The following is a 22,259-nucleotide window of genomic DNA, read 5'->3' as shown; positions in this document are numbered from 1 at the left end:
GAAAGGACCCTCTCTTCCAGGAGTCAGCAGGTCTAATCACTTAGGGCTTGAGAACAAGGGAACCTTAGCCTGCTAAGCCACCTTCAGAGAAGCCGCCTCCTGTGGATCCTGGATTAGCAGAATTCAATGGCGGCCCCGCCTCCTAAACCCAGAGGAGAAAGAAAGACAAGGAACCAGGAAGCCCCCAGGGGCCATCAAAGGCTGCATCCCGGAAGGGCCCCTTCCCCACTTCCAGAGTTGGGTTCATTCTCTGGGTCCAGAGAAACCATTACCGGCACCAAAATCAAGGGTCACGCCCACTAGTGGGTGTCACCGATTTCCCCGAAATGATGACTCAGTTTTCGGTGAATGTCCAAGGACAATAAGACCCAACACAGCTAGCTGGGTTTGTCCTCTGCTTATCATCCCACAGAAAACCCTTGTTCTGCTCTCTTGAGAAAAGGTCAAAACTGTCATTTGTTCTAGGCATCTGACATTTCGGCAAAGCCCAAAACAGGGCCTTTGGCAACTGGAACTGGAGGTGGGGTTCACAGTGTGAAAACCGCAGGGGTGCTGGAAAGGGCCAGGCCGCCAGCACGCAGGGCCCCCTGGAAGGCAGGGACCCGCACCCATCCCCCGCTACAAGGGAGCAGAAGCAGATATCCACTGTGTACCCCTTTATCTAAACCAGGGGTCCCCAAACTTTTTCACAGGGGGCCAGTTCACTGTCCCTCAGACCGTTGGAGAGCCAGACTATAAAAAAAACTATGAACAAATCCCTATGCACACTGCACATATCTTATTTTAAAGTAAAAAAGCAAAACAGGAACAAATACAATATTTAAAATAAAGAATGCTGGAGTGGCTCTGGTCGCGGCAGAGCTACGCCCCCTGGTGGGCAGAGCGTCGCCCCTGGTGGGCGTGCCGGGTGGATCCCGGTCGGGCGCATGCAGGAGTCTGTCTGTCTCTCCACGTTTCCAGCTTCAGAAAAAAAATAATAAATAAATAAATAAATAAATAAATAAATAAGAACAAGTAAATTTAAATAACAAACTGACCAGTATTTCAATGGGAACTATGGGCCTGCTTTTGGCTAATGAGATGGTCAATGTGCTCCTCTCACTGACCACCAATGAGAGAGGTGCCCCTTCCGGAAGTGCAGCGGGGCCGCATGCGGCCCGGGGCCGTAGTTTGGGGACCCCTGATCTAAACCATCTCCCTCCCCCAGAATGGCGCTCTGTCAAGCCCTGACGGCGCCACGCAACCAGGTCATGACAGGACGTGCAGCATCGCAGAGATCCGAGTGGGAGGAACCAAACAGACGGCCGAACACAGCGGAAACCCGGGGGCCGGAGCCCGGGCTCCAGAGTATGGGGAGCCATCAGATGAGGAGCAGGTGAGAGGAAGCACGCACAGAGCCTGAGTTTCTAAACTACAAATGAAGAGGACGGCAGACCCCTGAAAACATGGCCGTCTCGTTCCAGAGGCACTCTGGGAAAGGGAATGGGGACAAGCAAATCCTGCCACAGCCACGCCTCCACCCCCCAGGTCCGCACCCATGCGCTCGCCCACTCGGACACTGCGCACTCTTCCGGCCTTCCTCCCAGGTCTTCGCACCTTTGGGCGGTTACTCCCGACCACACACACCTGATATAAAATGTCGCTGAAGAGAGAGGCACCCTGTCCAAAGTGACCATGCCATGGCCTCTCCCTGGGGTCCCCGATCTAGTATGGGACCCTCAATGCTGAGTGCCAGCTATGGACAGAACACAGTGTAGACGTTGTTTTCCCAAAGGGCTTTTCAATGAGTCGGCGCCTCTGGCCTTACAAACTGCTCTATACTCTGCCGTTCAACCAGCACCCACCTGACTCAAGAGATAACAGGCTTGTGAAGGTTTAAAGTAGGGAGGGGACAGACACCTGGCCGGGCACCATCATTATCTCTCAGAAAGACATTGACAAATGTCACAACCATTAGCAGGTGCTGATCTTGGAAATCAGCCTGCATCACGCCCGCCCTTATCAGCACACTTGACTCGCGTCCCTTCCTGTCTGATGACCTTCCCAAGAGGCATGGGTCTATAAAAGTGGGGTGCAGCTCTCCAGCCGACACTTGCGGTCGACAGCGGGAGGAGAGGCAGCTTCCGAAAACGTTCGCCCGTCAGCATCGATCCTTCGACACTGGGCAAGGTAAGAACTCACGACATCAAAATCAAGACGGAGCAGGTCAAAACTCGGACACGGAAACAAGCTTAGGACATCTCATCCAAGGACGAGAACTAGGGTTTTGCATTTAGAATCCCTTCGGCCAGGCACATCCCGACTGAAATGCACCCTGCCGAGCCCAGGAGATGTCACAGTTGCCAGATGCCACTGCTTTTCAATTTTATTGATTATTGATTTTAGAGAGAGAGATAGAGATAGAAATAGCAATTTGTTGTTCCATTTATCTATGTATTCATTGACTGATTCTTGTATGTGCGCCCCGACCAGGGATTGAACCCACAAACTTGGCTTATCGGGATAATTCTAACCAACTAAGGTACCCCGGCCAGGGTCATGCAACTGCTTTTCAGAAATGGGGGTTTGTTACTGGGATTCTCGAAGGGTCCCACTGAAGACAATGTCTAACAATATCGCCGTCAACTTAGTCACAGGCACACAACTTTATGTCTTTTCTCCTCACAGGATACTTACCTGTCACCTGAGACAGTGATGCCAGTTTCTATCAGAGGAGGGCAAATTTAGAAAAATGTTGTGATTTTTTTCCCCCATAAACCCTAAATTTTTTTAATTTTAATTTCTTGTGTCAACATGGATTTAAGTGTCCCACTCAATATAACATCCTCACCCCCACTCCCATGTCCCCCATTAGACCTCCTTTGCCCCCTCCCTCTAACTCCCTCCCCCCTTCCCTCTGGGATTTGCTGTCCTGTTGTCTGTATCTCTGTGTTATGTATATATAATTTCACTAATCCCGTCACCTTCTCTGATCCCATCCCCTCATCTCCCTTCCCTCTGACAGCTGTCCCTCTGCTCCCTGTGACCACGCCTCTGCCTCCATTTCGTTCCTCAGTTCACCCTGTTCACTAGATTTTACATGTAAGTGAGATCGTATGATTTTTTTTCATTCTCTGCCTGGCTTATTTCACTTAGCATAATAATCTCCAGGTCCATCCATGCCATCGCAAAAGGTAAGATTTCCTTCTTTTTCATGGCCTCATAGTATTCCATTGTGTATATGTACCACAGCTTTTTAATCCACTCATCCACTGACAGACCCTTGGGTTGTTTCCAGATCTTGGCTATTGTAAACAATGCTGCAATAAACATGGGGGTGCATTTCTTTTTTTGAATCAGTGATTTGGTATTCTTAGGATATATTCTTAACAGTGGGGTGGCTGGGTCAAAAGGCAGTTCCATTTTTAATTTTTTGAGGAAACGCCATACTATTCTCCCCAGTGGCTGCACCAGTCTGCATTCCCACCAGCAGTGCAGGAGGGTTCTCTTTTCTCCACATCTTCTCCAGCACTTATTATGTATGGTTTTATTAAAAGTGCCATTCTGACAGGAGTGAGGTGTTATGTCATTGTGGTTTTAACTTGCATTTCTCTAATGATTAGTGATGTTGAGCATTTTTTCATATGCTTATTGCCCATCTGTAAGTCCTCTTTGGAGAAGTGTCTATTCAGTTCCTTTACCCATTTTTTAATTGGATTGTTTACCTTCCTGGTGTTGAGTTTTAGATATTCTTTATAAATTTTGGTTATTAACCCCTTATCAGCTGTATTGGTGAATATGTTCTTCCATTGTGTGGTTTGCCTTTTTATTTTGTTCATATTGTCCTTAGCTGTGCAAAAGCTTTTTAGTTTAATATAGTCCCATTTATTTATCCTGTCCTTTATTTCCCTTGTGCGTGGAGATAAATCAGCAAATATATTGCTGCAAGTAATGTCGGAGAGCTTACTGCCTATGTTTCCCTCTAGTACAGAGGTCCCCAAACTTTTTACACAGGGGGCCAGTTCACTATTCCTCAGACCGTTGGAGGGCCAGACTATAAAAAAAACTATGAACAAATCCCTATGCACACTGCACATATCTTATTTTAAAGTAAAAAAACAAAATGGGAACAAATACAATATTTAAAATAAAGAACAAGTAAATTTAAATCAACAAACTGACCAATATTTCAATGGGAACTATGCTTCTCTCACTGACCAACAATGAAAGAGGTGCCCCTTCCAGAAGTGCAGTGGGGGCCGGATAAATGGCCTCAGGGGGCCACAGTTTGGGGACCTCTGCTCTAGTATGCTTATGGTTTCATGACTTACATTTAAGTCTTTTATCCATTTTGAGTTTATTTTTGTGAATGGTGTGAGTTGGTGGTCTAGTTTCATTTTTTTTTTTTGCAGGTAGCTAACCAATTTTCCCAACACCATTTATTAAAGACACTGTCTTTACTCCATTGTATGCTCTTACCTCCTTTGTCAAATATCAATTGTCCATATAGGTGTGGATTTATTTCTGGGTTCTCTGTTCTGTTCCATTGATCTACAGTGTGTCCATAAAGTCATGGTGCACTTTTGACCGGTCACAGGAAAGCAACAAAAGACGATAGAGTGCTCGCTTCGGCAGCACATATACTAAAATTGGAACGATACAGAGAAGATTAGCAAAAAAAAAAAAAAAAAAAAGACGATAGAAATGTAAAATCTGCACCAAATAAAAGGAAAACTCTCCCAGTTTTATACCTATTCAGTGCAATTCGATGTGGGCCCATGCACAGATTTTTTTAGGGCTCCTTAGGTAGCTATCCCGTATAGCCTCTACAGACTCGTCACTGACTGATGGCCTACCAGAACGGGGTTTCTCCATCAAACTGCCGGTTTCCCTTCAGGCATCCCCAAACTATAGCCTGCAGGCCGCATGCGGCCCCCTGAGGCCATTTATCCGGCCCCCCACCGCACTCCCGGAAGGGGCACCTCTTTCATTGGTGGTCAGTGAGAGGAGCACTGTATGTGGCGGCCCTCCAACGATCTGAGGGACAGTGAACTGGCCCCCTGTGTAAAAAGTTTGGGGACCTCTGCAACTGCTTATCCCACCGAGTAATGTGATTCCTATGTGGTGGCACTTCATTATAAATGCGCCGATATTCACGTTGCACTTTGGTCACGGATTCGAATTTAGTGAGCCACAGAACACACTGAACTTTCCTCTGTACCATCCACATCTCGACTGGCATGGCCGTGGGCTGCTCCGCTGTATACACGGTGTTATATCATCATCTGCGCATGTGCACATGCTGCCACATCATCCTACAGAAACTGGGAGGGTTTTCCTTTTATTTGGTGAGATTTCACATTTCTTTCGTCTTTTGTTGCTTTCCTGTGACCGGTCAAAAGTGCACCATGACTTTACGGACACACTGTATATGCCTGTTCTTACACCAGTATCAGGCTGTTTTGAGTACAATGGCCTTATAGTATAACTTGATACCAGGAAGTATAATACCTCCCACTTTAATCTTTATTTTCAAGACTGTTGAAGCTATTTATGTGCTTTTTTGGTTCCATATAAATTTTTGGAATATGTGGTCTATATCTTTGAAGTATGCCATTGGTATGTTAATAGGAAATGCATTGAATTTATAGATTGCTTTGGGTAATATAGACATTTTAATGATATTTATTTTAGCAAACTGGATCCAGCAATACATAAAATGATCGTACATCATGATCAAGTGGGATTTATTCTGGGGAGGCAAGGCTGGTACAATATTTGCAAATCAATAAATGTGATTCATCATATAAACAAAAGGAAGGATAAAAATCATATATACCATGATTTTTATATATATACCAAAAAAGCATATACCATGAACACAGTATATGCTTCCACTTGTTTGTATCTTCCTTGATTTCTTTTTTCAGTGTATTATAATTTTCCGAGTACAGGTCTTTTACCTCCTTGGTTAAATTTATTCCTAGGTACTTTATTTTTTGTTGTTGCAATAGTGAAGGGGACTGTTTCCTTAATTTCTCTTTCAGACAGTTTATTGTTAGTGTATAAAAATGCCACTGGTTTCTGAATATTAATTTTAAATCCTGCCACCTTGCCGAATTCATTTATCAGGTCTAGTAGTTTTTTGACTGAGACTTTAGGGTTTTCTATGTAAAGTATCATGTCATCAGCAAATAATGATAGTTTTACTTCTTCTTTTCTTTTTGCCTTTTATTTCTTTTTCTTGTCTGATTGCTGTGACTAGAACTTCCAGAACTATGTTGAATAAGAGTGGTGAAAGGGAGCACCTCTGCTTTGTTCTCGATCTTAAGGGGATTATGATGTTGGCTGTGGGTTTGTTATAGATGGCCTTTATCATGTTGAGGTATGTTCCCTGTATTCCCACTTTGCTGAGAGTTTTGATCATAAATCGGTGCTGGATTTTACCAAATGCTCTTTCTGCATCTATTGATATAATCATGTGATTTTTATCCTTCCTTTTGTTTATATGATGAATCACATTTATTGATTTGCAAATATTGTACCAGACTTGCCTCCCCAGAATAAATCCCACTTGATCATGATGTACGATCATTTTATGTATTGCTGGATCCAGTTTGCTAATATTTTATTGAAAATTTACATGTATGTTCATCAGGGATATTGGCCTATAGTTTTCTTTTTTGTAGTGTCTTTACCTGGTATTGGAATAAGGACAATGCTTGCCTCATAAAAGGGGCTTGGAAGTCTGCCCTCTTCTTGAATTTTTTGAAATAGGCTATTTTGTCAGCTATAAGTATTGCTACCCCTGCTTTTTTTTTTTTCATTTCCATTTGCATGAAATACTTTTTCCGTCCCTTCACTTTCAGTCTATGTGTATCTTTTGTTCTGAGGTGGGTCTCTTGTAGACAGCATATGTACTGGTCCTGTTTTCTTATCCATGTAGCTACCCTATGCCTTTTGATTGGAGCATTTACTCTATTTACATTTTAAGACTATTATTGATATGAACTTATTTATTGCCATTTTATTTTTTAAATCTACAATCCTTTTTTTCTCAACTACATTTTTCCTTTGTTCTTTTTATACCAGGCCCCTTAACATTTCTTGTGGTACTGGTCTGGTTGTAATGAATTTCTTGAGTTTTTTGTTTATTTGTTTGATCTGGAAAGCTTTTTATTTCTCCTTCAATTTTAAACAATAGCCTTGCTGGATAAAGTAGTCTTGGTTGTAGGTTCTTGTTTTGCATCACTTTGAATATTTCTTGCCAATCCCTTCTGGCCTCAAGTGTTTCTGTGTTGAGAAGTTGGATGTCATCTTTATGGGGGCTCCTCTGTCGGTAATTAACTGCCTTTTTCTTGCAGCTTTTAGTATTCTTCCTTTGTCTCTTAACTTTGGCATTTTAATTATGATGTGTCTTGGTGCAGTGGTCCTCAACCTTTTTTGGGCCACAGACCGGTTTAATGTCAGAAAATATTTTCACAGACTGGCCTTGAGGGTGGGATGGATAAATGTATCATGTGACCGAGACAAGTGTCAAGAGTGAATCTTAGACGAATGTAACAGAGGGAATCTGGTCATTTTAAAAAAATAAAACATCGTTCAGACTTAAATATAAATAAAACAGAAATAATGTAAGTTATTTATTCTTTCTCTGTGGACCGATACCAAATGGCCCACGGACTGGTACTGGTCCATGGCCCGGGGGTTCGGGACCACTGTCTTGGTGTAGGCCTACTTGGGTTCCTCTTTAGTGGGACTCTCTGTGCTTCTTGAACTTGTGCAACTTTTTCCTTCATCAATTTAGGGAAGTTTTCAGCTATGATTTTTTCAATCAGGTTCTCTATCCCTTGTTCATTCTCTTCTTCAGGAAGCCCTATGATGTGGATGTTGTTTCTCTTCATGTTGTCACAGAGCTCTCTTAGAGTTTCCTCAGTCCTTTTGAGCCTCTTCCCTCTTTGCTGCTCTGCTTCTGTGCTTACGTTTATCTTGTCCTCTAAATCGCTGATTCGATCCTCTACTTCAGCCAGCCTGCTGCTGATACCTTCTAGTGCAGTTTTCATTTCTGATATTGTATTTGTCATTTCTGACTGTTTCTTTTTTATGATTTCACCGTCCTTTTTGATGCTTGCTATCTCTTTATTTAGGTGTTTATTATGTCCATCCCTTGTTGTTCTAAGATACTTGAGCATCCTAGAAATCATTATTTTAAACTCTGTAGCTGGTAGTTCGGTTACTTCCATTTCATTTAGTCCTTTTTCTGGGGATTTCTCTTGTTGATTCATTTGGGTCACATTTCTTTGTCCACCCATTTTGTCTGTGTATTAGGTAGCACTGTCTGACTTTGAAATTTTTGTGGTGTCTTTATGAGGAAGATGGGCTCGGTGGTACTGACCTCCATCCAGGCCACCTTGTTCTAGGAATGCTTCTTGAAGGTACCATTTTCCTTCCTGTTGTATGTGAGTATTGAATGCAGTTGGTCCTTTCGTGGGTACAGTTATTCCTTCAGGCTGACTGGCTCTAAAGGTCAACCTTGGTCATGTGTATTAGACATATTAGACACTGTGCAGTGTCTGTCCTGTTGGGTTTATTTATTCTGCACAGTGTCTGCTGCCTGCTGGGCTCCTCCTTTGGGCACGCTGCTTGTGTAGCTAGCTGAGTCGAGGATTGGTGCTGTCTGCCACCCACTACCAGTTGTGTTGGTTCTAGATCTTCTTGGGTTGGTGTCACCTGTTGTTTATAACACACTGTGGGCTACCTGTCCGCAGCTACTGCTCTTTTCACCATTTGTGTTTGTGTTTTCTGTGCCTGGGTAGTATGGGAGGGGCCAACCTGTGTATAAGGATCAGCTTCCTCCTACTTAGAGATGACAGCAGCTCCATAAAAACCCCAAGCTCCTTAAGATTTGTCTCTACTTATCAGCTGCTCCACCTCCTCTTGCAGCTGCCTGGTCTTCCCACAGAGTCTTCTGTAGAAATACTGTAGTGTGGGCTCAGACTGGCCTCACCCAACCAGCCCCTCTACAGGTTGCAAGCTTGTTGGGTTAGGGCAGCAGAGGTTGGGAATACAACATTAGTGGGACTTCCTACTTCAGGGATCTCTTGGTCAGGAGCTCAATACGGGGAAAGTGGCCCCTACTCCAGAGCCTAATCCCTCAGCCACTGCTGGATACTCAAATTTTATTTCTCCCCAACAAGGTGAGCAGCAGGTTCAGATCGAGTGGGGCTGACAGTCCCTTCTGCAGTTCTTACAGCTGGTGAAACCCTAGTCTCAGGCAGGAAAACTGAGAGAGTCCTCTCCTGGGAATGACTGTGCCCCCCCCTTCAGAAAGTAGCTAAGCCCTTCAACCAGATCCAACAATAGACTCACAGGGACCCACACACTAAATGTCCATGCTCCAAGCCTCTATCCCTTACCTCTGTGGAATCTAGCCCAGCAGGGCAGGTTATCCAGCACGCAGGCTGGCTGACTGTGAAGCTCCACCCTATTCAATGCACATGAGCCGCTGTGCTGGTGCTGATCAAAGTGGAACTTGCCTCAGCTGGGCCCAGTGTCAGGAGCCCACTCTAGCAAGTGTTGTTAGGTCCTGAACTGACGCTTTTCATAGCTGGCTACTGGATATACCAGCCCTGGGGCTTCCTGGCAGGAACCCAGCACAGACCAGTGGGAGACACTGCCCGTGACTGGCCCTCAGCAATCTTCTTGGAGCTTAAAGCAATCCAGGGTTTGTGGCTGCCTCTGCTGGGCCCAGGTGCTCATGGAAATACCAAGCTACAGGCCTAGGCTGGCTTCTACCCACACTGGGCCTGGGGGAGGGTCCACTTAAAAGGCCAAGGTCCCACTTCTTATAACCTCTGTTTACTGGCTGCTTGTTTGGCTCGGCCACTAAAAAATCCTCTGGTAGAGTCTAGAGCAGGCGTGGCCAACAGTCTTTGCCCCCGGGCTAGATTAGAAAGAAAACTTTTTTCACAGGCTGGACGAAATATTAAAATTAAAAAATGTTAAATACAAAAATGATTCATTTAAGTAAACAAAATTTTATTATGTAATTTGTTTATCAATAAATGTAAGTGAGTGAAAAGCATTTTTAATATACAATATTATTTTAAAAAAATATATTTTAATAAAAATATAATTACATACTGTATAAATATCCAAACTGTATTGCAATCAATTGAATAATATTTAATTAATAGAATGAACTTGAAGGGGTTATATCACAAATAAAACAATTATTTTGTTTTACAAACAGCCTGGACACATTTTCAGTTATCAACTGCACCTATTGTCTATGCTACAATGCCGCTTGATTCAGCACACTTGACCACAAAAATAACGAATTGTTTGACCTTGGGTGCACACTGGCAAACTCCGCCTAAAAGAATGTGGGTTTCACATTGCTGCTAAATGTCAAACAGTTCATATCAAGTACAGACGAGTACAAGAGTTGTAAGTCTTTATAATGGGATTTTTTTTAAATAAAGAAGTATCGTGAATCCATTCGACCAATTATTGGAAGTTAACCCTAGATTAGTCACACACAGAGTTCTTTTCCACGTATCACTATCTTCTTAAATATCTTGATTTCCAATCACCAAAGACGCTTCCGCTTCTGAGTAGCTGAGATTTAAAAGTAGTGGAGAATATTAAAATTTTAATTGCAGCCCACATAAACTCATCACGTGGGCCATGTGTTGGCCAAGCCTGATCTAGAGCCCGCGGCAATTCAGTGATTAGGAAGGGTGGTGGGTGTGGCTTGGCCCCAGGTGTCAGTCTGTCCAGACTTTTTTTCACAGACCTCAGTATGGTGTGGCCCCAGGAGTCCGATGGGTGTGGCCTCTGAAGCCCAACCTCTGCCCACAGTCCCAGACAGTTTCTACTGTGTCTCCCTGAGGCAGAATCAGCAGCCTTAGACTCGGGAGCGTGTTGGGGAAAGCTCCAGCCTCAACCCCAGAAAACTGAGTCACTGATGTGCCCCCTGCTTCCTGGCTTCTCGGAATTTCCCCGTCTCCATGACTGGGGCAGGAGAGACCCTGAGGGCAGAGCAGGTGCTTTTCCTCAGGCTGATGCTGTTCAGAGGGGACTGCTTTGCCCAAGAAAGATGGTGACTACAGTATTAAAGGATGACTCAGCACAAGGGTTCCAGCAGCCACCCCTCAGAGTGTCTCTCCCTGGGCCTCCAACTTTACACTCTCCTCATGCAACTCTAGTCCTCTCAGCTCTTCCTCCACCGGAGCCCAGGGTAAATGGCTATGAACAAGATTTTCTGTGTGGGCCCTTTAAGATGGAGCCTGAGTCTCTGAGAGCTTCATCTCTTTCTTGCAAACAGAAACTCGGCTCTTTTCTCTGCCAAAAGCTGTCTGGGCACGTCTTCTAGGCTCTGGGGCTCTAGGCTGGGGCTCCGGGCCTGGGGCTGAGGACCCACACCTCTGAGGACAACCCACCCTGCCATGAGAGTCCCTCGGACCCTCAGCCGCCGCTCGCTCTTGGGAGCGGGGCAGTCCCTCCGTGTCTCTGTCCTTCCTATTAGTCTTGGTGTGGCTTCTCCTGTGGTCCTTGGTTATAGACTCCTCTTCGTCTATTCCAAAGTTGGTTTTTCAAGATGGTTGTACTTAAATTAAGTTGTAATCCAATTTGGTCCTGGGAGCTGGGAGTGGGAACGTCCGCCTAGTCCATCGCCATCTTGGAATCCTCTCCCAGAAAACCTAACTGTTCAATGTGAACGACTGTCTTTTGGCTTCCAGTTATGTCCTTCCTGACATTTCTGCCATAGAGGTCGTCCTGACGATGGTACATGACAGGCAGCTTGACCGGGGCAATGCCTACCTAACCAGGGCAAGAACAAAGGTCAACAAGCCCAGTCCTATCAAACTGGCCTGGAGAGAAAAACTCCAAACAGAGAGGAACTCCAGAAACTACTTTCACTGAGGGAAATGCCCTAGGACGCAAGCTTCCAAGTTACCCAATACCTCAGAGACAGACATACTTCGAGAGTCCAGGGAGGAATCTGACAGCCAGAAAGGGAAGTGAGGAGCAGTAAGACCCCTGGTGCCTGGATTTTCTGGGAGGATTATATTAATATAAGATGTTGCAGATGTTAGCACACAGGCCAGTACTCAGTAAGTATATACATATGGACACATCCCAACCAACAGAGGTAGAGTTCAGATTGACACTTTTATACAATCACCTCAGCTATGGCTGCTCAACCCCAGCCAAGAGGAAGAGGCCAGACGGCCAGTGGCCAGTAGGACCGCACATTGCCCTGCCCACAGACGGGGCCACGGAAGGTGGGTGGCCTGGTTAACTCAATCCTGCACTCCACACGGGGGCCCACTTTGCGCTGAATACTAATATAATAGAGTGAACTGGCTAACGCCACCATCAAACCACGCCAGTGCTCTCCCGAAATGGAAGAACCAGGCTTTAAAAGACAGAGTGCCCTGGCTGGGTAGCTCAGTTGGTTAGAGCAACGTCCCATACGCCAAGGTCGTGGGCCCAACCCCCCATCAGGGCACACACAAGAAGCACAACTAAGCCGAACAACAAATCGATGTCTCTCTCACACGGGGCTGACTCTGGCCTCTGCACGCTGAGTTACAATAGCAGGACAGCCCAAACACCACTGGGGTGAAGCATGCCGAGCCTGGGACTGTCGATGGGGTGGTTTAGCCCTGACCACAATAACTACCGGCTGGTGGGGCCGGAAAATGGGCACAGGCGAGCCGAACTGCCTGCTCCGCACCACGAACTTTGCCGTAACAGTAAGCACACAGGCCTTCCCTTTCCTGGTTGTGCAGAGAGTTTAAAGCAGCTGATGTCCGCTTATACTGCACAAAGGGAGGGGCACTTGGTAAGCTCACAGCAACCAAGACACAGCTATATGTATATATATATATATTACGTGACCGGCAGCAGGGAGACTTGGTCACCACTGGAGAGGTAACACGTGTAGCTGGGTCATTCCAAACTCTCCGGTTCCCGGATGGTGACTCAGACCATCCTAAAGATGTTTGAGTCAAGAAGACGGGCAGGAGGGTGTGGGACCCTACAGGGCTCTTATACGTACATGCCCTACTAACACTCTGGCAGTCCTGTGGTCCGTTGGGGATGCGGTGTCTGACCGAGCCCTGCTTTGCAGAGAATGGCCACCAAGATGCTAGCCCTCTGGGCCCTGGCCATCACACTGGCTGTCCACGCAGAAGCGCTCGGCCTGCTGACCGCTCCGACGCTGCTGGGAGGACTTCCTGTCGAAAAATCTCTTCTGCTACCCGGGCAGTCCTCCAGAGACCCCCTAGTTCCACGGCGCCCGGGTGGGACTCCCCCGGCGGCCACGTACTACCTGTCCAGGAGCCACCTCGAGGCCTGTAAGTAAGAATGGTTTCGCCCGCACGCCTTTCTCTCACTCTCGCACGGGCTTCTCGCTGCCAAGCCCCAAAGTGACTTCTTCCTGCTGAACAAGTGGTTCTCAGAGAGAAGCGGGCACCAGAATGACCTCGGGAGCTTCTCGACCGAGCAGCCACGGGGGGATCTGCTGCAGCGCCGCCACAGTAGTTCTGGTTTCCTAGCAACATCAGGGTGATTGATGCGGAGGCTGCTTGTCCGCCGTCCACACAGTGGGGAGGACACGTCAAAGCAAGCCTGGTTCTTGGATCCGGTAACCTTTCTGGTTGCCTGTCTTCTTTTTTTTTAGCAAAAACGGGAGAGAGAAAAAGAGAGAGAGAGAGAGAGATGAGAAGTATCAACTCATAGTTGCAGAACTTTAGTGCCTTGATTGCTTTTTCTATGTGCCTTGATGGGGGGGTGGGGGTGGGTTTCCAACTGAGCCAGTGACCTTTTGCTCAAGCCAGCGACCTTTTGCTCAAGCCAGCGACCTTAGGCTCAAGCCAGTGGCCATGGCATCATGTGTATGAGCTCATGCTCAAGCCGGCGACCTCAGGGTTTTGAAACTGAGACCTCAGCATCCCCGCTCAATGCTCCGTCCACCGTGCCACCACTGGTCAGGCATGATTGCCAGCCTTTTATATGACTCTTAGCACCTGGACACTGAATCACACCGTTTCTCAGTGTTGGGCCCCAGAGCACATTCCAGACACCCACGGGTCCTTAAGCATCAACCTTGTTGCCCAGCAGCTAGAAAATAAGAAATCCAGACCCCTCGACCAAATTCTTGCTAGCCAAGCTCCCTTCTCAGGAGATGCGGGATTCTGTCCCCCAGCAATTGCCCAGGACCTGAGGGCAAAGGAGTCAGGAATTATAAGACGTAGCAAAGAAGTGTGGAGAAGAAGAAGGGAATAAGACCCATCAGCAGACAAAGGCCAGCAGGAAAGTGCTCAGGGTTCCCCTTACCCGCCCGCTGCAATCAGGGCCTAGGTCAGCCTTCCGGCAGGAAAGTCCTAACGGTTCCCCTTACCCGCCCGCTGCAATCAGGGCCTAGGTCAGCCTTCCGGCAGGAAAGTGCTCAGGGTTCCCCTTACCCGCCCGCTGCAATCAGGGCCTAGGTCAGCCTTCCGGCAGGAAAGTGCTCAGGGTTCCCCTTACCCGCCCGCTGCAATCAGGGCCTAGGTCAGCCTTCCGGCAGGAAAGTGCTCAGGGTTCCCCTTACTCGCCCGCTGCAATCAGGGCCTAGGTCAGCCTTCCGGCAGGAAAGTGCTCAGGGTTCCCCTTACTCGCCCGCTGCAATCAGGGCCTAGGTCAGCCTTCCGGCATGACAGGACACTGTGAGAGAGGGAAAGTCAGTGCCCACCTACTGACCCCAGTAACCGGCCCCCAGCCCGTCCACCTCTGCTTCTCCTCTAGGAACATGAACTCACTCTTCTAACCATCTGTCTTATTATAAAATACTTCAAACATACAGAAATGTCCAGACAGTGGCACAAAGGACAGCTGTGTACCTGTTAAGCAGTATTTGGTGGTAGTGGTGGTAATTTTCATTGTCAAACATACAAAAACCGCCTGACCACGCGGTGGCGTAGTGGATAGAGTGTCGGATTGGGATGTGGAGGACCCAGGTTCAAAACCCCGAGGGCGCCAGCTTGACTGCGGGCTTATCTGGCCTGAGCAAAGCTCACCAGCTTGAGCCCAAGGCCCCTGGCTTGAGCAAGGGGTTACTCGGTCTGCTGTAGCCCCCTGATCAAGACACATATGAGAAAGCAATCAATGAACAACTAAGGTGCAGCAACTATGAGTTGATGCTTCTCATCTGTCACCCCTCCTGTCTGTCTGTCCCTCTCCCTGTCTCTATCTGTCTCTGTCACACATACACACACACACAAAACAATTCAAAAACCAAAAGGAGAGACCAGAGCAAACACCTTCATAACAAACACCCACATTAAGAATAAAACTGGGCATCAGGCTGAAGACCCCACAACTCTTACCAGGCTGCAGACGCTGCCCTCCTCCTCTCCCTCCCAACCAGAGGGGGCTTCTGGCCTGATGGTATCTCCCTTGTCACTCTTTATTGGTACTTCATGTGGCAACTCATTCTCCATCTAAAACTTTGCATCCCATGTTACAAAGTTTCTTGAAGGTGGCCTGCTACATTGTCTCTCACACTTACGTTTCTGCGTGACTTCATCCATTTTCACCACCACGGTGTTCTTCCTGATGAATCCTCCACGATTTACTCATCAACTACATTTTTGTCCCGTGTGTGCTACTCTGAGCAGCGCTGACCCGGACACTCCTGTGTGGGTCTCCTGGTTCACCTGGGCAAAGATTCTCCGGGGCACTCGCTGGGGATGGAGGGGCGGCCGCATCACCCTGCCCCGGGAAAGCCCGCTGGGCTGCGGGGCCCGGGGCAGGGGAAGCGGCAGCCAGGCTCCCAAAGCCACAGCCAAGAAGCTTGACAGGGGCCACTGCTAGCAGACTTCTTCCCCCTGCAGTAGAGTCCTCCTGGGCCAAGAGCCTTGTCCCTCAGTCCAGTTCTTTCTAGAGAGGCAGCCATGGTTGTCCACCATCTAGCTGGATGTGACGGCTCTTTCGAGTTCATTCCTCAGGCCACCCAGGGCAGCAGGACAGGACAGGACAGGACAGGACCCGTGCTGTGACTTCACAGCTCTGCTGCTTGGCTCCTACCCTCCTGCACTTCCCCGCCACCTTCCGAGGTTCCCGCCCTCCCTGACCTGCGTCTCTCCAGCGTGGAGGCGAGCCCAGTGGTTAGCACCTGCCCGGGCCTGATGACCATCACGGTGCGGACGCTGGAGGTCCAGTAGAGGCAGCGTGTCAGACGTGGTGGGACCTCCCGAGGACACACACACGGGGGAAGTGAGGCCTCTAGGGAAGGGACTTGCACAGAGCACCCAGGTGGGAGACAGAGAACTCCGCACCGGTCAGCCTCCCCGCCACTTCCCTACTCGGCACGTAAAGCGGCCATCGCAAAATAAATAAAGGAAGAAAGATGCATTGCTCTTTGATTGCATCCTGCACCCACTGGCCCGCACCGTAGGCTCTAACAAGCACCCACAAACAGCTGCAGGGAGAGAAGACCCTGCCTCCGGACACGCAGCCTGCGAGGGGCAGAGCCTGGGCTCTGTCTTCCCCCAGGCTGCTGGGCTCCAGTGCAGAACAAGGCCCTTCCATCCCCTGCCCAAGTCACGTACTCAGAGTAACGTACTCAAACCAGGCGAGCCTGCAGAAGGTGCTAGCGAACGTGAGCCCTGCGCAGGGCCCAGGCTGCGGTCACCCGGCTACCCCCAGGTGGGCGGAAGCGGGGACAGGCACGCCGTGGGCCGGCTCTCCAGCCGGGAAGCTAATGGGAGGCGCATGTGTCTTTGCCGTTTTTCAGACCTGAACGCCACCCTGCCCCCGCAGATTGAGAAGATGCTGACGTGTGCGGAGACGAACCTGGCCGGTTTGCTGGGGTCCGTGTTAGACACAGTGACCGGCTTGGACCTGCTGTCTCTGTTAGACATCACTTCCTCCCTCAATATCCTTGGCGACGGTGGCCTTGGCGGCATCCTGGGCAAGGGGGGCAGCGGCAAGTCCTCCAACCTCCCTCTGCCGCCGCTCTCAAAGGCCACTCGTGTGGTCAGGAGCCTGCTCCCCCTGACCGGAGGCCTCCTGGGCGGCCTGCTGCCCAACAGCAGAGCAGACGACTCTTCGCGTCTCTCAAACAGCCCCTCGCTCCTGGACGGTGTGCTCAACCAAGTCGGGGGGCTCACAGAGGTCGCCGGGGGCCTCGTGAACGGCCTGGTGCCCGGTGGCGGCAAGGGTGGGCTCTTGGGCCTGCTGGGAGGTCTCAACCTGAAAGACCTCCTGATAGGGTAAGTGCATCCACCACCCTGAGCACAAGAGAAAGCTGCCATCCGGGGACACTCAAGTCCAGCCTCCCACCACCCCATGGAAAGGGACACCCGTGTTTTCACAAAGCAGTACTCCAGCCCTGTGCTCAAACTCTGCCTTGGCGGGGAGGAGGGGGCATAGAAACAAGACTTCTTGGGCTTCACGAACGGGGCCGGTATCAAGACTGGGAGTTCAGGGGAGGAAACGGGTTGGTGGGTTGTTAACTGGCTGCGTCAACGGCATTTCTCCTGCTGCTCAGGCTGGTATCTTGAATCAGCACCAACCCTGGACGCTGTCACTTTACAGATTGAAGGTTCAAAAAGTGACCGTGGAGAACATGAGGACAACCATGACAGATGACGAGATCCTTGTCCAAGCCATGACCACTACCTTCGTAGGTGGAAAAGGGTGAGCCTGTCTCCGTATCGGTCAGCTGGGTTGGCCGGGACCACGCCCTTCACAGCCAGCGTCCAAGGGCCAGGCGGGGACAGCACGGAGTAGGCGAGATGTCTGAGGGGGGGGCGAAGTAGGCGCCAGACACAGCCGCCCCTCCCTCCAGCCCAGAGGCCCGAGGTGGGACAATGACCCCACGGAGCCCAATCCTTAGATGGTGTCAGCCAAGCCCGAAGTCCACATTGCCACGTGAAACATTCACGTTTGTACCGATGGCCAAGGGGCCGAGGAACCGTGCAGAGCGCGCCTCGTCCCGACGCCTCTGGCATTAGGGAAGTGGATGTTCCTTCTCGTGCACCCTCTGAGAATCAGCCCTCTCTTCCCAACACTGTCCTCGGCGGGTGGGGAGATGGAGATGTTTAATAGCACTCAGGAAGCTACGGACTTCAACAGGCACGCAGGTACACGGTGCTTCATCCACAGAACAGGCAGTTAAGAAACACCATCTACAGGCTCATTACCAGGTGCCGTGCTGGTGGGCACAGGGGAAGGACTGAAGGAGGTTCCTGTGCTCGGTGAGAGTTGACATACGGAGGAGGAACCGGTTCACAGTACAGGCCCAGGGCACACAGGAAGACAAGAGAGGGGCAGGGACCCACAAGGGGGAGGCAGACTTCTTGGACTAACACACTCAGCACTGAGACCTCTCACGGACCGCATTCCACCCAGCACTTCAGTGAGCCGCTCCCAATTTCCGGAAGCCTCTCGGACAACCTCACCAGGGCAGCAGTCCTGTCTCAAGATTAGGACACCAGTTGAGACCAGCCAACAGGTTATAATCCTTGCTCAAAGCCAGACAGCTGAACTATGGCACTGGTAGCATTTGAACCCAGGCATTCTGCCTCCAGAGCCTGTGTCTGTGACCAATACCATTAGCAGTGTCAGGAAGAGCCATCCGTCCCCTCCAGAACATCCAATGTTAATAAGACCAGGTTCTGGTGAGGGGTGGGTTTTTCTTACACGGCCACCCACGCAACAGACAGCTTGGAAGCCGGGCACAAGAGTGACTCTGTAATGGGCGTCTAGTTACAAGGCAGTCAGCAAGAGGCGGCTTCTGAAATCTGGTCAGGACAGGGCTTCTTCGATATTGATGGAAGGCCTGCCATGAACCAGGCTCTGAATTCCCTGTGCAGGGGACGGTCAACCTTGGGGCACGCTCATTGGAAAGCACCAAACTTTCCCTCTTCCTAATATCCTGGACAAATTCATGAAGCTGACTCCCCAATGCCAATCACTTGAGCGGAGCAACATGTCACAGCAGGTCTGGTCTGACCTGTGCTCTGCTCTCCACAGCCTTCTAGGACCTGTCATCAGCCTACTGGGATTTCAAGTGAATGCGGATGTGACTCTGAAAATTGGTATTTCCCTGAACGACAACCAGTGCGTCAACCTCCAAGTCCAGGACAAGGACATCAAGGTCAAGAAGGTGTACCTTCGATTGGTGAAGTCGTACGTGAGACCATTTTTTTCTCGTTTTCTAGATCTGGCCTGTCAGCCAGAGTGTCCCCCACTGTACACGGGGAGTTCCCCTCATAGATTAGCTCAGCTAACCCAATGGTTTCAGTAATCAATAAACAGGCCCACAGATGGATCAATGCTTGGGGACAGCCCACTATGTTTGAGAACAGCCTTCCCACACTCGAGCCTGCATTCTACCTACTAAGCACACTTTTGTATTCTGTTCTTTTCTTTTTGCGTAAGTAATGCATTCACCTGGATCGAAATCCAAAAGGTACAAAAGTCCATACAGTGAAGTCTCCCACCGACCCATGTATACACCACCAGCTGGCTAACTACACTCCCCGGAAGCAACCAATGAATCCAGTCCCTTCTGCTGGCTCAGAGATGTTAATAGCGTAGGCCACAAACACGCTGTACAGACACACGCAGAAACAGGTGGACGTTACAGACACCTGTCTGCACTCCAATCGTTTCACACGAGAGAACGGCTTGGAATCAGCTGCATCAGTAAATAGCTTCTTCTTATGTCAGCTCTACCGCAAACCCCACTACGAAGATGCACTGAAATTTATTTAACCAGCCCCTTATCAAGGAATAGCTGTTGTTGTTTTTTCCAATTATTAACTTCGCACCCAACTCCAATGAGTGAGGTCACACTCAAGCCTGCTTAGCAAAGTGCACAGTCTCTGAAGCACACATTCCTGCACGCGGGTACAGGTGCCGGCGTGGGCCCTTTTCCCAGGTATCCTTGCGTCTTGCTTCACGACTCCAGCTGCAGGTGGGAGGGCTCTGCGATTGCCAATCAAGCAGCAGGACACGGCTGCCTGCCGCTGCAGCGCCCGTGGGGGGTCATCTCCAATGTTTGGGCAAAACCCGGAAATGCAAAACCGCATAGCTCCCCCATGTCCTCCCCAGGGTGACAGATGCTTTGCCTCTCAATCTGCCCTTGGATGACGTCCTTTCTGAACTGCTGACAGTTGAAATTAAAAAGAACGTAAGTCATGAAGAACGGGGAGGGTTCCATCACAAAAGCCCATGTCACTGGGGGCAAGACAGGAGGATGCCCTTTCCTCTCCTGTGACCCAATGCGGGGAGAGACGGGGGAGGGTCACATCAGCCCTCAGGTCACATCAGCCCTCAGGTCACATCAGCCCTCAGGAGTCCGGAGGCAGAATTCCCTCTGGCCCCAAGGACCCCCGGCAGGACCACAGGACTGGACTGGGAGATGCCTTAGGCTAGGAAGAGAGAGGATGAGTTCTGTCAGGAAGAAGGCCGGGGAGTAAGAGGGGGAAGGGAAGGACAGGGAAGGAGAAGAGGTGGAGGGGACGGGGCGGGCCTGCTGCATTTCCTGGGTGACGCTAACTGGTGGCTCATTCCCAGATGAGAGAATCTAAATCGTGTGAAATCGATCTCAGCGATTTCGCCGCATGCAACAACTGTGAGTACAAAGACCCCACCTCCCCAGGGCTACCCAGGTCAGTGCTGGGAGATGGCCAAGCCTCCATGGGGGTCCCCTTGGGTGACAGACAGAAGAGAACGGGGCTATGAGCCACAACACTGAGGGCCTCCGAGCATCCAACAAACTCCTCCGCACACTCAGGGCAGAACACGGGCAGCTTCCCTGCCTCTCCAAATTACTGACTCGTCACCCAGGACAGAGCAGGACAAAACGCCCCTCAGCAGTCACCGTGGGAGCTCCCCAGGCCTAGACGGTTGGCACAGTGCCTGAGCAAGGGGAAGCCCCAGGCCCTCACACCCGGGAGGCCGAGAGGCAGAAATTCTTTCCAGTGTCCCTACAAGCTTCCAGGGTACCGGGATGGCAGGACCTGGTGAGACGGCTCCATCCAGACAGCGATAGCAGGAAATGGGTGGCATTTGCCAAGTCACAGAGTATACAAAACATGGAGCCTAAATTCAAGCCTTTTCCTCCCCATGGAAGGTTTCATCCTTTTCTTTTTTAAGATTTTATTTTTATTTTAGAGAAAGAAAGAGAGAGAAATGGGGAGGGGGAGAAGCAGGAAGTATCAGCTAACATAATAGTTACTTGTCATATGTGCCTTGACCGGGCAAGCCCAGGGTTTCAAACCAGTGACAGCGTTCCAGGTCGATGCTTTATCCACTGCGCCACCACAGGTCAGGCAAGGGTTTCATGCTTTAAAAACCATTAGAAGAATGAGATGTTTACTTAAATTTGTTACTAGGAAAACAATAAATGATGAGGGTGGAACTAGGGAAAATGTATGAATACACTAGCTGGTGCTGCCCATGCCTGCAGCCAGCTAGAGTATTGAGAGTATGATTAGCTAGCCCTGGCCAGATAGCTCGGTTGGTTAGAGCAGAGGTCCCCAACCCCCGGGCTGAGGACCGGTACCGGTACTGGTCCATGGGCCATTTGGAACTGGTCCGCAGAGAAAGAATAAATAACTTACATTATTTCTGTTTTATTTATATTTAAGTCTGAACGATGTTTTATTTTTTTTTAAATATCCAAATTCCCTCTGTTACATCCGTCTAAGACTTACTCTTGCCGCTTGTCTCGGTCACGTGATACATTTATCCGTCCCACCCTAAAGGCCTGTTCGTGAAAATATTTTCTGACATTAAACCGGTCCGGGGCCCAAAAAAGGTTGGGGACCACTGGGTTAGAGCATCGCCCTGAGGCACAGAGGTTGCCGGTTCAATGCTTGGTCAGGGCACATACAGGAACAGATTGATATTCCTGTCTCTCTCTCTCTCTCGCTAAAATCAATAAATAAAAAAAATTTTTTAAAGTATAATTAGCTATGTGTCATCTCCCCACAGAGAGACCTTCAGGCAGCAGACTGAATCCAGCACCTGAGATGCAGAGAATTTTCGAGAACGAAAGCACTCTGAAACTTGTCTGAAGAAATACTGAGCTAAGGCCGTCCTTGTGATTAAGGGGCCAAGCAGAATGTTGTTCTGAACATGTTAACCATTCTTGGAATTTCATCGTTACCTTGACTGAACAAGTGCAAGAAAATCGAGAATAGGGAGTTGGGGCATTCTGTAATCATCTCTTTAATAATTATCCTGTCTTCACGCACAAAATGACTCACGTG

At 49.1% G+C, this 22,259-nt stretch overlaps 1 protein-coding gene and 1 pseudogene across 1 annotated transcript; both read left to right on the top strand.

Annotated features, from left to right (window-relative positions):
* Nucleotides 1-2,063: 2,063 nt before the first annotated feature.
* Nucleotides 2,064-22,232, top strand: LOC136308432 (vomeromodulin-like). Its single transcript, XM_066235780.1, has 8 exons — nt 2,064-2,169; nt 13,121-13,346; nt 16,769-17,246; nt 17,572-17,673; nt 19,012-19,167; nt 20,095-20,173; nt 20,560-20,617; nt 21,982-22,232. Coding segments are annotated over exons 2-8 (1,098 nt in total). The 5' UTR covers nt 2,064-2,169; nt 13,121-13,123; the 3' UTR covers nt 21,984-22,232.
* LOC136309776 (U6 spliceosomal RNA) lies at nt 4,599-4,654 on the top strand (annotated as a pseudogene).
* Nucleotides 22,233-22,259: the final 27 nt, after the last annotated feature.

The sequence above is a fragment of the Saccopteryx bilineata genome, chromosome 6 (assembly GCF_036850765.1).
Source record: "Saccopteryx bilineata isolate mSacBil1 chromosome 6, mSacBil1_pri_phased_curated, whole genome shotgun sequence".
Taxonomy (NCBI): Eukaryota; Metazoa; Chordata; class Mammalia; order Chiroptera; family Emballonuridae; genus Saccopteryx; species Saccopteryx bilineata.
The sequence above is the reverse complement of the archived record's forward strand: the minus strand, read 5'-3'. Positions and strand labels throughout refer to the sequence as shown.

What these genes read in the sequence shown, in the direction of transcription:
- LOC136308432 (XM_066235780.1), top strand. Translation starts at nt 13,124, where the DNA reads ATGGCCACCAAGATGCTAGCCCTCTGGGCCCTGGCCATCACACTGGCT. An exon ending in CAGGAGCCACCTCGAGGCCT is followed by an intron (nt 13,347 to 16,768) that starts GTAAGTAAGAAT and finishes GCCGTTTTTCAG; the next exon opens with ACCTGAACGCCACCCTGCCC. An exon ending in ACCTTCGTAGGTGGAAAAGG is followed by an intron (nt 17,674 to 19,011) that starts GTGAGCCTGTCT and finishes TGCTCTCCACAG; the next exon opens with CCTTCTAGGACCTGTCATCA.